Raw genomic sequence first — 14,925 nt, forward strand, 5'->3', positions numbered from 1 at the left:
AAAAAAAAAAAAAAAAAGGGCATGCTATCGCAACTGTACCCGATATGTGGTCACTGTAGATTAAAACACAGCAAATATTCAATTTTAGAAGAAACAAACAAACCTATTTTTATATTAATTCCCATCCAACTGAATAATGACTAGAGTGTGAGATGTACAGAGAAAGAGGGAAAAAAAAAAATACTTTGAGCCAGTGGTTTAGATTGTAACAGGGTGTCTGAATTTTAATATCTGGGTATAAAAATCCAGTTTAATGAAAAACAGCAGAGACAGATTTTCTAAAAGATATCAAGCACTGTTACACAGAAACTTAGAAAGACCATTAAATCACATTTATTTAGAAAACATGAACACAAACAAGTAGACCACTGGTCCAAACATGCATCAAGTTAATTTAAAACCTTGGCAACATTTACTTGAATTACTCTTTGCATTGAAATCCCCTTACATTATGAGCGCTCAAATTCACATCTGCATTCAAGAACTACTTACATTATTTAAGGAGACCCTTGCTTCTGTGAGCATGACCGTTTTACAACATCCAAGGCAAACACCATTGAGATAAAAGAAAGAAAAATAAAACTGCATTATCAAGTAAGTTCAAGTTAAGTTATGAAAAGGCTTTCAAACAGGCAGACACTTTAATGAGGTATAAAGTTTGCAGGTTTATCTATTTTAAAAGCCCACCCATAAACTCCCATTACTCATTTTGGCTTTTACAAGGTTCACAAGGAATATGGAAAAATATTAATATCTGGTTTCATTTGTCATTTAAACTCTAGATTTTGGAGTCTGATCTCATTGTCTTCCAATGATTTTAAACTCACAACAAAACTAAACAGGCAGACATTAGAAACCTTTTCGAGTACAATGTTGCCACAACCATGCCATTGTTTCCAAAGAAAAATCATACCTATTCAAAATAGCCCTGCTTATGCTTTGTTTTATAAAATGAAAACGGGTCCAGTGATAGGGAAAAAATGTCAGGGAACACACATGGGTAAGAAAGAGAAGGACAAAAAGGAAGTTATTCTCTTCTTTCCACAGAAAGAAATGTCTCTAAAATGTCTCAGCCATAGGCAAAGCACACAAAATGTTCTGTTACTTTCACAATGATTGAATGTAGGAGTCTTCATGCACTCCCAGCTCCTGAGAAACTTGAGACTTAATCCACAGACAGCTTTTTCTGACCAATCAGAGCAGGCTGGACCTTTCAGGATGAGCATTTCAGGAAGAGGATGAACTGTGGCATAGCGGCAATATGGAGCGGGGCATGGAAGAATACGTTGTGTTTAGTTTTTTTAATATTAGCATGTAAATCTATTCTAATTTAAAAAAAAAAAAAAAAAAGAATTATGAAATGTAAATGAGTATAACAAGAATCATAAATAGCCTTTCAAAATATAAGGTGATTGCACATACCTTTGCACACTCTCACACTTACACTATACTAGACGTGCGCGGCATCGTCACAGACAACTGACTGCAGCTCAGGAAAAAACTAAACAAAACGCTAAACTCAAACATTAGTTGGAAATTAAGTGGCTTGAACTTCCCGTTTCCCTGTTTTAATCATGACTACACTGATTTCAAACCTGTCACATGTTTTTTCATAAAAAGTCTGAAAAAATAGCCCTTGAAAGGGTACAACAGCTTTAATGTTTTAAATCAAGTTTCCAAGCACCTCCACCACCATCTGGTCCTCGTGGGCCCCTTTCAGACAAACACGCCTGAGCTGTATAAATCAGCACTCTGATCGCTTTTTCATTAACTCTTTCCCCCATAAAGACGACATCTGATGACCTCACATGTTCCCTTAACGAGTTTTGACATCTCACTGTATATCAATTAAGATGTGGTTTTACAACCATTAAAATAGTTTCCTGTTTTTCTGAAGTGTCGCTGTGATTCTGTACTGTAACCAGAAATGTGACCACTCTTCACAAAAGAACTCCAAGGGTTACTCCTAGTAGGCTTTAAAGGGTAAAGAGTTAAAGTTACAGCAGCAAACGCACTAGGTCAGAAAATATGTGTATTTGGCTGACTGCATGCAGTCACAACAGAGAGACACCCACACTATTACAAGCGTGCACGTCTCTGTTGTAGCTCTGTGGGCCGATCAGCTCACTATAGAACGCAAAACACCAGCTCAGTTTCTAAACTGCTCAGAGAGAAAAATTTCTTCTGTGATAAAGTTTTCTAGCCTCTGTGAAAAGGGTTGGGGATGATGTCCTTGCTCTTAATGACAATTGTCATTAGACTTTGCTAGAGTCAATACTGACAATGCACGTCCCGGTAAATACAAAGACTTTTACAAATAAAGCTGATATTGTGCACATACCGTGGATCTCTGTCACAGTCACAGGGATGTCTGAATGAAGGCATGAGGAACACTGACTGAAAGACAGAATGCTGTTACTTTAAGAGACTGACAGATTCAGCGCCGTTACAAGTTTCATGTCTGAAAGAGCTACAGACACCAAAAATGGATGAGACTACAAAAAGTGGTTTTCAACGCCTGATTTAGATTTCTCTCTCTCTCTCTCTATATATATATATATATATATATATATATATATATATATATATATATATAGGTTATTTACCTATTATTGTCATCAGTTTTAGTGTAACTGCACAAAAAGCAGGCCGTCATGCTTTTCCCTGAAGCCTGTTATACCAGCCCTCATCTTTAATCACAGTGTGAATGACAGAAGAAGAAGGAAAAAAAAAAAAAAAGAAAAAAAAAAAAGGGGGTCCTAGATGAAAAGGAATTCCACTGAACTGCATCTAAGTTCAAATCCTGCAATTTTAACATTCACAGGGCATTGGGAAACAGTTTTATGAACCAACTTCAAACAAACTAAAGAGACGAATTGATTTTTAAGGAAAATAAAGTTAAAAGTGCACAGGTAACCAAAAAAAAAAAAGGTGCTTTGCATTGGAGATGAGGATCTAAGCTTCTGGAATAGACAAAGGCCAGCTGTTGCTTAAGACGTCTGGCACTGAACACCACCAGTGGTGGCGTAGTCGTCTTCGTCCATGTAGTAGCACTCATTTCTGTATCTTCTCCTGTTCTCAAAGTCACAGTCCTCCAGGTCAGCATAGATGTAGAGGTCATCGTCCATACTGTCTGGCTGCTCTGCATCCATCTTTTCTGGGAGATAGCGCTCCAGCTCCTTCAGCTTATGTTCGGGGAGGAAATTAGCTTTTGGGAACACCACCTAATGAAACATCCGTAAATAGATTCAGTTGCAGCTCCACAGTAGACCATACACGCATATTATAATGCAGAAAAATGCTAACACTTTATGTTATTTTAATGGTGTCAATGTTTGCAAATATGGGCCTCATCAGCTGCTTTGCTTACTTATGCGTAATTTAGTCATAAAAATATAAAAGACAAAGGCATTAAAAAAAACAAAACAAAAAACCCCAATAAATGCCAAAGAGATTCTTACCGAGAAGTGAATAATGAGACGCCCCTTCTCAAACGGCCTGCGATACGTGGGCATCCCTTCATTCAGGACACACTTAGTGTCGCCAGGCCTGATCAACTCCCCTGTAATTTAAAAAACAAATATATACAACATCAAAATAAATTAACTGAGTAAGAATGAGTTTGTAGTTTATTTTAACTACTGTACGGTAGAGGTCCAGTGGTCTTGACAAGGTGGCCTAGTTTCACTGTGAAGTACAAGCCACACCAAATGTGGCTTGCTTGGCTGACAATAACATTAGGCCCATTAAGTCAATCTAAACAAAAAAAAATAAAATCATCACTGTTTATTCATATTTTTCAAAAAAAATGATTTTAACTGTTCTGGAAAAGGAGGACATCACAATGACACAGCACATCTAAAACACGGTTCACATCTCACAGAGAAATCTTTCAAACATCAATCACCTGGAATTATTTTAAAAAGCGCTATGACAGTTTCTAAATTCAATATGTGTTATTCATTGGATGCATTTTTCAATAATACATTCATATCCTCTAAAGCAGAACAATAAAAAAAACAAAAAACAAAAATGGACCTGAGCCTGCTGATGCTACCTCATTATACATAAGAATATTTTCATACACCAATCTGGTTGCCAATCAAAGTAACTCCCAAAAAGCATTTCCCACTTTGATTTACCTGGATGTGATGTGATGAGGAGAGTTCTGTTGTCCAGTGTCTGAATGGGGTTCTTGAAACCACATAAAGCCTCAACCAGCTGCAACTCCATGGACATGATGAGGTCCTCTCCTTTCCTAGTTAGACAAAAATGAAGACCAAAAAAAACAAAAAAACAAACAAAAAGCAAAAAGAAAGTCAAACGTCAGCCTACAGCATGGACATGGAAATTAATTTTATTTTTATTGCACAAAAGGATGAGAGGGTGATGGTAAAGCACCAACCTTGGTTTATCATCCTAGTTAACATTCGAAACAACAAAAAGACACTTAAGAGCAGCTTCTTTTTACCTGGTGAATTGTGCATGGTCTCGCTGATCTAAAACAATGATGATGTCGCCTGGCTCGAGTCCCGGCTCCTGGTCTCCCTCTCCATGTAAAACAATTTTCTGGCCATCTCTCATTCCTGTGTAAATGTCACCGGGTAACATATGTACAGGTTTACCGTTTTCCTTGTTTGCACACAAACAGACGCAAAAAAAAGTTTTACATTTCTCTCACCTTTGTCAATGTGGACCTCCAAGATCTTCTTCTGTCGTAGGATCTTCCGGCCTCCGCATGCTTTGCAGCGGTCCTTTTGGCTGATTCTTTTTCCTTGTCCTTGGCAGCTGTGGCACATTGTGGACATCTGCTGTACCATACCTGGAAGTAACTGGTGTACGCGGACTTGCATCCCTGTGCCATGACAAGACATGCACACCTGTACCGCTCCTTTACGACCTCCACGACCTGCCAAATGAATAATGCAGGAGAAACAGTTTGGTTAGATAACTTGCACCAGACTGATGTGACGCACATCTCACTAACATCTAAGCAACTTTTTAAGAGAAACATACCTTCACATCTGTCACAAATGGTATTCTTTGGGACAGCAAGTTTTCTTGTTGCTCCATTATAAAGCTCTTCTAGCGTCACTGTAATCTGATGAACAATATTCTTCCCTGGGGGGCAACAATATTGCACAGTTAGTTATATCACAGATTTCAGCAGTAACACTTAAGCCTGAGAGGTCTCCCAGAGAAACCACTAAGACAAGCTTTCAATAATTCAATCATTTTGCTGTACATTTGAAATGCAGTAATAAGTAGAAAAAAAACAACCCAAACTCAAACATTCAAACTCTCTACGTTCGAAGAGTGAGACATTTTTTCAGAAAGCATTTCTCACACTGTCTCTTTGTAATTCTAAAGCAAATTCTAAAGCCATCTAGCGCAAAACAGAGCATAAATCAGGCATGCTTTAGGGGCACGTGTACCCGTGAGTAACAAGTCTCTTACGGTATGAGCATGAACTTTCAAGCCTTTAAAGACTGTTCTACTTTATTTCAGCTAAAACTATGAGTACAGAGATAATCTTTGTTTGCTTGGCATTCTCTGGCTCTGCCAATTACACAAGTCTGCAAAAAAACAAAAAAGATTTTTCAGCTGCATGTTATATTTTTGGTAAATGTTATTGTTTTTAGAGTGCTGAATCCAAAAACGATCTCCATTTCCCTCCATCACGTACAGATTTTTTGCAAAACATGAGGAGTTTACATAAAAAAAGCACAACAGTGATAAAAAAAAACAAACAAACAATTAACAATGTTTTATTACAATTAACCAAACATATTTTTTTAAGATTCCCTACCTTTCGCCATGAAGAAAATAACCCTCCACTTACCTCACTCAATTCCTCGTATTTTCTATTTGTATTTCTCTTGAGTCTCACTCTTAGTAATATTAAATGAATGTAAGAAATCATTATTAGATACGCTTTTTTGACTCAAGTATAGGATACCAGATTTCAGTTTAAAAAGGGAAATTGTATGCTTAATTACACTAAAAAACACAAGTTTTGCAAGAAAACATGACGAGATTGAATTTTAAAAATATTTTCCCCGGTTTCAGTGAGTAAAAATCTATAAGAAACAGTCAAAGAATCCCGTGCAGTTTTTAGGTTGCAGACCTGTGTTATCTGTATCATGACTGACCTCTAGTGTAAAATAGTGTACTTGTAAAAAAAAAAACAAAAAAAACTCTACATCACGATTAGGGGTGGGGGTGTATTAAAGATCATACAGCACCAAGCCACAGTATGATTTAACAGATTCAAACTCTTTGTGTCTGAGTCTTTAGAACCAGTTTTCTTTCATATCGCATTGCATCAGAGAACATATTTAACACAGGCAAACTAAATGGCTTTACATATTATTTCACAGCTATATCCTCTCAACATTTGCCTACCTTTTCGCTCTCTATGCATCCGGCTGCCTCCACCAAAAAACAAGTCAAAGATATCCATGGGTGATGCAAAGCCCCCACCACCTCCACCGCCAGTTCCTCCTTCTTTTATAGCCTTTTCACCTCCCCGGTCATAAATCTCTCTCTTCTTCGGATCTGACAAAATCTCATAGGCCTGTGAGATCTGCTTGAACTTGAAGAAAAGAAAAAAGAGAAGACAGACCGTGTCAGAAGACGTGTGCCTCACCTGTTGATGTTAATGACAGTAAGAAAATACTACACACCTTCTCTCCTTCTGTGGGATTTTTATCGGGGTGATATTTCAAAGCCAGTTTGCGATAGGCCTTTTTCAGCTCATCTGGAGTTGCGCTGGGTGGCACACCCAAAGTGTCGTAAAAACCTGTTTCTTTGACCATGTTTGCCTTGAGAAACTGAAATAAATAAATCAAATATTCATAAATAAAGTTCATAAATGTTCAGCTTCTTGTGAATCTGAGCTCAGATCTTGTGACCATAGAGGACATTGCATGTGATCTGCATGGACACTGTCACCCTAAACTATCAACCTGGAAATACTTTGTGATTAGATGGGAGGTGATGACTGAAACATAAAGCTTGTGGGCCACAATCAGCCCAGCAAAGACTTCAACCTAGCCCTCCGGAGAGCTTTAGAAAATGTGCACACAGACGTTAATTTTGGACTTCTAATTGTATTTTCATACGTTCATGGCCATTTATAGTACGTCAGAGTAGTAAGTAACAAACTAAATGACAAAAACGTTCCTGTTTTTTCACCATCTAATACAGTTTCTGTTAACAAAATAATTGCCAGACACTCAATGACTTACCTTTTCTGTTAATTTGACACATTCCTTTAAGCCTAAAGAGACCTGCTGACAGATTCATTTCACTACAGCAGCATTTTTATTATTTTACTTTCACCAATCTGGCCCACTCAAGCTCAAACTGGAGTTCACAATGTGAATCGAGTCTGGCATCCCTACTCTAAAGGGTGAAGTAGATCCAAACCAGCAACTTATTCCTCATTATCATAACAGAGTCGCTAAATCCCTTCACGGGGGGTGGGTGGGGATTCAAAGAATTAGCTACCAGTTACCAGCACCACACAAATACAGCCTCAATCCAGCCCTTTTAAAAACAGATAACTAGCAAGTCCTACACAAGACCTTTTCCGTTGTAAAAAGGAGCAAAGACCAGTAGTGCCTTCGCTTTCTGTCCGGCGTTGAGTAATTTGTTTACTCAACGCTGCCATATTTGTTTTAGAAGCGATAGTAAAACTTGGCGACTCAACTATTTGTAATCTTTTATTAGTGGGAATAAAAGATTACAGTATATTTGAACAAGATGTTTGTATCCAGTTGGTTTCAGAGGTGTTTATGAATCAATAAAAACAACTCAATACTGTTGTCGAACGCTCCTTTTGGTACTTTTCAGACATGTCCAGTTACTTAGGTTTTACATAATCCAGTGGTTAAATGTATGCTGTTACATGAGGGGCACAAACTGGGGCTGCTCGGGCCCTACGAGGCTATTTGAGCTACTTAGCCCGGCTAAGGAAAAAAAAAGATTAGCTTTGTTGTTTTCTCAACTTAAACACCGACCAAAAAATACACATGACACTTGTGATAAACACCGTGTGAACAGATAATTACTGTTTTCCAACCTTATATGAAGACAATGATGTCGCCTCACAACCTCCGTTCACAGCAACTCTTCTAGAAGGTTCTTCTAACCCGCCTCTATCGTAAATGAAAGTCGCGTCCGGTGACGTTTATTTCCTGCGACGGAGCCCCCAGTCACCCAAACAAGCGTGAACTGTTGGAAACAGAAACCCTGGTTGCGAGGCCGAAGGCAAACGATGATAAAATGCCACTCTGTTGGCTTATTAGCGAGGAGGGGAATCATAAACCCATCCAGCTCCCTCATTTACAGACTGTTGTGTTGGGGCGAGGGCCAGAAACAACCATCAAAGACAAAAAATGCTCTCGGCAGCAAGGTAACAGCATCTCAGTCTGAAACACTAGCAGTGTTAACAATTAGATCAACTATTGAAGTATTTTTTTTTTATCAAAATAAAAAAGAAAGATTAAAAAAAGAGATGTATTGTATGACCGCTAAGGTTATGGCCACGTCAACACAGCCTGAGCTCTCTTAGGCAGGTGTTCTTGTAATCTGTTTAAGCGATCTTCAAGAAGCCTGGAGAACTCCAGGCTTCTTGAATGACATTCAAATCGCTTCTTTAGATGTTGGCCGCCTTTTGTTTCGTTCTCAATCAAGGTGATCACAGACTGCTTTAACAAGGATGATAGCTGATGCTGAAAAATTTAGCTGTTGCCAATCAGGTGCTTTCCAGATGCAAGGTGAATCAAAATGTGATGGTACTTCTCTGCATTCATAATTCCATCAATTTTGATAAGATCTCAGCAACACTGGCTGAAACGCAGACCGAGCCTCCACTGTGTTTTACATATGCCTGTAGACATTTACTGTTGTGTTTCTCCTGACCTCCTTCTTACATATTAGTAACACATTGAACCAAAATGTTTAAATTTGGATTTGACACGCCATAATACCCGTCGCCCTTGATTTTTCATTCCAGTTCTCAACCTGAACTGAAACCCTTTCTCCCCATTTCCCTTCTTTCTTTCACGACTGTCACCTCTCCAGTGAGACCATTTCTGATGAGGCTTTGATTAATAGTTGATGGATCAACTGAAGGGCCGAATGCATTTCTGTAATATTGAGGTTAAGCATTTATTAAGCGTCTTACTGAGCACACAAAGCCAAAACCATACATTAAACTATACACTACAAACAGTGTATCTGCCTCACATCCATGGGTATATTAGAATCACCACTAACATGTATATCTTTGGACTGTGGGAGGAAGCTGGAGGACCCATAGGAAGCCCAAACCCATTTACAACATTTTTAATTGACTTTCTAAACTATTATAAATTTCCCAAAGATTTTATCATTAATATGTGGAAAGTGTGACTTTTGCAAATGTTATCCTTTTCCAACCAGTGGAGCTGAAAGCAGAATGCAACAAAGGTTATGTCAAAGTTAAACAGGTAAGATACTTACACATTCATAATTTGAATATCTATAAAGAGGTTAAACTTTTTCCCATCTTCCACTTTTTACTATATAATCTTACAATCTGTCTTTTATATCCCCATTTTTATTCCAAAGCTGGGCTTAAACCCCACCTCTGTAGACTCCGTGGTGGTTGGTAAAGACAGTGAGGTCAAAATAAAGCCTGGACAGCGCCTTCATATTGTCAATCAGCTTTACCCCTACACTGTACAGTTCAAAGAGGATCCCACTGGCAGCCAAAGTGGAACAAAAAGGCAGCGAGAGTCCACTTCAGAGGACCGAGAGAGCCAGAGGGACGCTCAGAGTATGAAAGCAGACAAACAAACAGAAAGGATCTCAGTGTCAGTCAGTCACGCTGATTCCCCAAAAACAAATGTAAGAAAAAAAATGTTTCGATTGTTTTCATGTTTTGAGTTTGAAGGAATACATTATCCAGAAGAAACATGTCCCCTAATATCGGTTGCAGGAAAATGCTGGACACTGGAGTCAAGGCCTTAAGACATCAATGCAAGACCCCAAGATGCAGGTAGCCGTTCTATAAAAGAGACTCACGATGTGATGTTGACTGGAGAACTGGATTTTGTCTCTAATATCCAATTTTTAACTTTTTTAAACTAGGTGTACAAGGATGATAAAGTGGTCGTTATTAAAGATAAATACCCCAAAGCTCGCCACCACTGGCTTGTGCTCCCGTGGCAGTCAATTCCCAGCCTGAAGGCTTTGCGCACTGAGCACTGTGATCTGGTGAAACACATGCAGAAAGTTGCTGACCAAATGATTCAACAGCGCCCAGATTGTAGTTCGGTGCAGTTCCGCACGGGATACCACGCCATCCCAAGCATGAGGTAAAAATTTAGACTATATGAAATGATTTTGTGAACTTGGGAGAGTAACTAAACTAAACTAAAAATATGGAGGTAATATGCTTAGACTTAGTCCTTTTACTACAATTTGACTGATGAGGCTTTAGTGGATGTGTTTATTGAGACTGCTATAACAAACAATTAAAAACAACAAAAAACAGTTTTAAATTAGAATAAGAATAGTGATAATAATGATAATAATTGTTGGTTTTATAGAGAATTTTTCAGAATCTACCTTAAAAAGTGCTTCAGAGATCAGCAAAATAAAACAAAGACTGAATGAAATAAAGAAGTACAGGGCAGAATAAACTAAAAATTAAGACCAATAAATTGTAGAGAGAAATTCAGGAAATGAAAGACAGTTCGAAGTCAATTAAAAATCAAAGTAAGCATTTTTGTTTGTTTGTTTACCAGGTAGACACTCCAGTTAATGTGGTACTCAAGGTTAAAGAAGCTCTGAAGTTAATGACTTTTAAGAGGTTAGGGTTAAGGATTTTCATTCTGACTCAAAAGCTTGTGAAATCAATCACGTGGTCGTTAAAAGCTAAAAAACAAAAGCGTCAACAGAATACATTTGGAAGCAATTTTGAAAGGGAATCCTAACTTTCTGGGAATAAATGTTAATTTAAAAAAAACTGTGCAGACTTCTCTATGCTTAAAATAAGTACATTTCATGTTTACGCTTAGTTTAAATGAACCTTAATTGCTCATCATTTCCGCATTGAACCTTTACTTTTATTTGTCTGTTTTTTATGTTTTCATTTACAAAGGCTCTGATTTTTCAAATTTGCGTTTTTAATGTTTCATCCTGTTCTTCTGATCTGGCTTTAATTTTTCATATGAACATGTAAAACATCTTTAAAACCATTAAAGAGAAATGTGATGCAGATGTATTATTGTATTTGAAAAATGAATCTAATAAATTGTGGTGTGGTCCCAACGTCTGACACATAAACAACAATCATTACCTTAAAATAACTACTACATACTGTGTGAGTGTCTAGATCAGGGGTCCCCAATCCCAGTCCACGAGGGCCGGTGTCCCTGCAGGTTTTAGATGTGTCCTTGATCCATCACAGCTGATTTAAATGGATAAATTACCTCCTCAACATGTCTTGAAGTTCTCCAGAGGCCTGGTAATGAGCTAATCGTGTGATTCAGGTGTGTTGACCCAGGGTGAGACCTAAAACCTGCAGGGACACCGGCCCTCGTGGACTGAGATTGGGGACCCCAGGTCTAGATTCTTCCCACATTATTTTGGAATAAAAGTGCCACGAAACTTGAAGCTAGAAGCTGTTTTGGACATCTGCTGCCATCTTGTGGCTAAGATCTGAAATGTAAACGCTTCAGACTTTACTTTCTAATCTTAAACAGGTTTTTAATGTGGCTTTGAAATTTTCTCTCTTTCAGCCATGTTCACCTCCACGTGATCAGCCAAGACTTTGACTCACCTTGTTTAAAGAACAAAAAGCATTGGAACTCATTTACAACAGATTACTTCATTGAGTCTAAGGGTAAGAACAGTTCTAGTTTATTTTTAACACCTGCTTAGAAATAATTTGGCTTTAGAGCAAATCATTTATACTGTGGACTCAAAATACTTTGTGTTTTTCTTCCTGCAGATGTCATTCAGATGCTTGAAACTGATGGAAAAGTCACTGTGAAAGAAGGCACCAGTGAGTTGTTGAAGCTACCTCTCCGCTGCCACGTGTGTCGCAAAGAGCTTCCCACTATACCGGCACTGAAGGAACACCTGAAGTCTCATTTCTGAGATAACAATGTGACTGTAACTCATGCTCATGCTCTGGGTTTTCATTGATCACTTATCTCATGTTAACTTTTTTTTATAGTATAGATTCATTCTTTTGTACAATGTTAAGTTCCTGTAGCTTCCATAATTATTGGCCTGATTACAAATTCCAAAGGTCTTCAATGTTTGTTGCTTTTTCAGCTTTTTAGGGTTTTCCAGTTTAATAGGAAATTGAGTGTCAAGCTACAAAACGTTCAAGGTAAATGCCATCAGTGTAATGCAAGGTCATGGATTTCATTTAGTGTTAATACCATTTCAAACATGTTAAAATATTTTGCAATAAATATTTTCTAAGAACTAAATACTGCCTATATCTTTTCAATTAAAGTTGCCTCTTTTAAGTCCTGCAGTGCATCAAGTTTAGACTGATTTTTAATGCAGATTTACAGAAAACAAAGGAAGCTGTCGATGTATTGTACTGGGAATGCATTAACTCGCTTTCAGAGCTGGCACAGCTGCCACAGAAATCAACATTTGTTTCAAAAAGTATAAAAGAAACCTTTCGAACTTACAGGTTTTTATATAAGGAAAAATAGCTTGCTGGAAAAAAACTGTACTGCTTTGATGTGTTGAAATAGTAGCAGACAGTCAAATAACACATTGGTACTTGGGAGAACTTTTTGTACTTTTTCTTTGCTGCTATTACAGTACTCCTTTAGCAAATAACAGTTAAAGCTTGCTCAGCCACCTACTGCTAATACCTACGTCTCAGTATTTTGATTCTCATTCTAATTATGTGATTGAGAAATCTGTTTAAACTATTACCAGAGCACAGCCTCTTTACACCCACACACTCGCAGTATCTCTAGTCACACCAATCATTTGCATATCCTCCTTCACTACATTCAAGAACCTCTTCTGTGGCCTTCCTTCGTGTTCTCCTGCCTTGAAGCTCCATATTCAACATGCTTTGTACAATACATCTCCCTCCTCTGCACATGTCCAAACCATCTGATCCTTGATTCTCTGGACTGTTCGACCTGAGCTGTCCCTCTGATGATCATTTCTAATCCCACCCATCCTGGTCCGATGATCTCAGCATCTTCAGCTCCACCTCTTGTCTTTTCCCCCCCAAACCACACATAATAGCAGGTCTCACTACCATCTTATAAAATTTGTAATTAAACTGTCTGCCAGAAAACCCAAAAGCGCTTTTTGCCTCACAGTTTGTCATAAATCTCAGTAAATTATGGAAAACCAGGTGTACTATGATATTGAATCAGACAGTTATGTTGACATGGTCATTAAACAGATTATTGGTGACCTTCTCGGTGGAGAGAACATATTTAGACCATAAATATGGGTGAATTGTCTCCTGGACATTGGCAGACATATTTTGCTGGTGGACAATGTGAATCAACTGGAAATTTCCTTTAGTCTCCACTATGCTTTGTGACTGATTCTGTGCAGTATATCAACTTTTATATTGTATTTGTTTTTCCTGGCGTTTTTCCAGATTGTTGTATACGGTTTCGCCCTTTTCCTCAAGAAAGATTATAAAAACTTAATTTGCATTAGTACACAATACAACATGAAGATTTGGTACCATCTAGTGGGGACTTTTCATATAAGCCGCGACAGTTTTCGAGATTTGTCTATTGACGAACTACTTCTCCACACGATATTCAGTATTTTTAGGGTAATATCGTCATCAACCAGTACAACAGAAATGTAAAAATAAATTAAACAAAAAGGGTCGACTGGCCCGTACGGGGATCGAACCCGCGACCTTGGCGTTATTAGCACCACGCTCTAACCAACTGAGCTAACCGGCCACGTCTGCGAATGAGAAAGTACCATTTATATAGAGAGTCATACATATCACACGTCGTAGTTTCACATTCGACTACAAGGCAGGTATTATGTGCTAGTATTTCATTTAAGAAGTATCAGTAATAAACAGCAATACTCTGCGACAATGCTGTCTTTGCTAGTGATCCGATACCAATAACAATAGCCTACTTTTAACCTATAAAGGGAGTTTATGTAGGGGAGAACAGTACCTCGTGATTTAGGCTGTGAGATTAGCCTAACCAGCATCCATTAGCCAAATTTGGAACATATTTTAATGACCTCTAAATGGCTGTAACAATCCTGTGGTTTAAATGTGTTATAGACCATTAATTAAAGAGACGTGATAGTAAACACAAAAAGTTGTTTTCATACTATCAATATTTGGATCAATTCCCCCCCTCTAATATGCAGGACAGCATTTTGCTTAAAAATGTATTATTGTAGAGGTGCACTCAGCTTAAAATTTTTATTCTTTGTTTATTCAGCTGTCCTGCCACTATTTTTCAGTAGCTAATTGTAATTTTTAGAGATGGACCGATCTGATATTACCTATCGGTATCTGTCCGATACTGACTTAAATTACTGGATCGGATATCAGAGAGAAATCAAAAATGTAATCCCATCCGAAGTATCACAAAACGCGCTACTTGGCGTAACCCAGCTCGGCGCATCGGAGCAGTATGCCCTGTCAGCGTCAGTTGGAGCATTTGGAGCTGCTACATGCTTCCTAACAGCAGCATTTCATCTCTGCGAAAACTATCCCAGAGAAGTAACATACATATACAAACATCCATTCCCACCCTCACGCTCTCATATACACTTACTCCACACTCAACCAACGTGGAGACAGACATAAAGAGACGCTGTACACACGATCACACTCCCCAAGCGTACTCTAAGCCCCGGGTCTAGGTACCCTTGCCCCTGGAGGGGGGG

General features: G+C 38.3%; 2 protein-coding genes and 1 non-coding gene across 5 annotated transcripts; 1 reads left to right on the plus strand and 2 right to left on the minus strand.

The window, feature by feature from the left end:
* Positions 1-317: 317 nt before the first annotated feature.
* On the minus strand, positions 318-8,165 carry dnaja1 (DnaJ heat shock protein family (Hsp40) member A1). Its single transcript, XM_085459264.1, has 9 exons — positions 8,087-8,165; positions 6,687-6,833; positions 6,406-6,595; positions 5,017-5,121; positions 4,682-4,909; positions 4,472-4,586; positions 4,143-4,258; positions 3,462-3,562; positions 318-3,224 (listed from the first exon to the last, which is right to left on the minus strand). The coding sequence occupies exons 2-9, from the start codon at positions 6,816-6,818 to the stop codon at positions 2,991-2,993; spliced, it is 1,221 nt and encodes a 406-aa protein (XP_085315390.1). The 5' UTR covers positions 6,819-6,833; positions 8,087-8,165; the 3' UTR covers positions 318-2,990.
* Positions 8,166-8,183: 18 nt separating this feature from the next.
* aptx (aprataxin) lies at positions 8,184-12,497 on the plus strand. 3 transcript variants are annotated; one of them, XM_085459263.1, is made up of 7 exons: positions 8,184-8,419; positions 9,451-9,497; positions 9,619-9,897; positions 9,989-10,048; positions 10,141-10,367; positions 11,796-11,899; positions 12,008-12,497. In XM_085459263.1, the coding sequence occupies exons 1-7, from the start codon at positions 8,290-8,292 to the stop codon at positions 12,154-12,156; spliced, it is 996 nt and encodes a 331-aa protein (XP_085315389.1). In that variant the 5' UTR covers positions 8,184-8,289; the 3' UTR covers positions 12,157-12,497. The 3 variants fall into 3 exon arrangements, with proteins under 3 accessions (XP_085315389.1, XP_085315388.1, XP_085315386.1); XM_085459260.1 differs by having other exon boundaries at positions 8,227-8,419; positions 9,736-9,897; XM_085459262.1 differs by lacking the exon at positions 9,451-9,497 and having other exon boundaries at positions 8,187-8,419; positions 9,736-9,897.
* A 1,399-nt stretch (positions 12,498-13,896) lies between these two features.
* trnai-aau (transfer RNA isoleucine (anticodon AAU)) lies at positions 13,897-13,970 on the minus strand. Its single transcript has one exon. It is a non-coding gene; the product is annotated as a tRNA-Ile (tRNA).
* Positions 13,971-14,925: the final 955 nt, after the last annotated feature.

This window comes from Copadichromis virginalis, linkage group LG6, assembly GCF_057382275.1.
Source record: "Copadichromis virginalis isolate Kocher_CV1m ecotype Utaka linkage group LG6, C_Virginalis_male_GT1.1, whole genome shotgun sequence".
NCBI classification, from domain to species: Eukaryota; Metazoa; Chordata; class Actinopteri; order Cichliformes; family Cichlidae; genus Copadichromis; species Copadichromis virginalis.

Bases quoted from the DNA above. Each gene is read 5' to 3' on its own strand.
- dnaja1 (XM_085459264.1), bottom strand. From the start codon at position 6,818: ATGGTCAAAGAAACAGGTTTTTACGACACTTTGGGTGTGCCACCCAGC. The intron at 4,587-4,681 runs GTGAGAGAAATG...ACATTTACACAG, and splicing joins GGAGGTCCACATTGACAAAG to GAATGAGAGATGGCCAGAAA. The intron at 4,259-4,471 runs GTAAAAAGAAGC...TTGTCTAACTAG, and splicing joins GACCATGCACAATTCACCAG to GAAAGGAGAGGACCTCATCA.
- aptx (XM_085459263.1), top strand. From the start codon at position 8,290: ATGCCACTCTGTTGGCTTATTAGCGAGGAGGGGAATCATAAACCCATC. The intron at 8,420-9,450 runs GTAACAGCATCT...TTTTCCAACCAG, and splicing joins AAAATGCTCTCGGCAGCAAG to TGGAGCTGAAAGCAGAATGC. The intron at 10,049-10,140 runs GTAGCCGTTCTA...TTTTTAAACTAG, and splicing joins TGCAAGACCCCAAGATGCAG to GTGTACAAGGATGATAAAGT.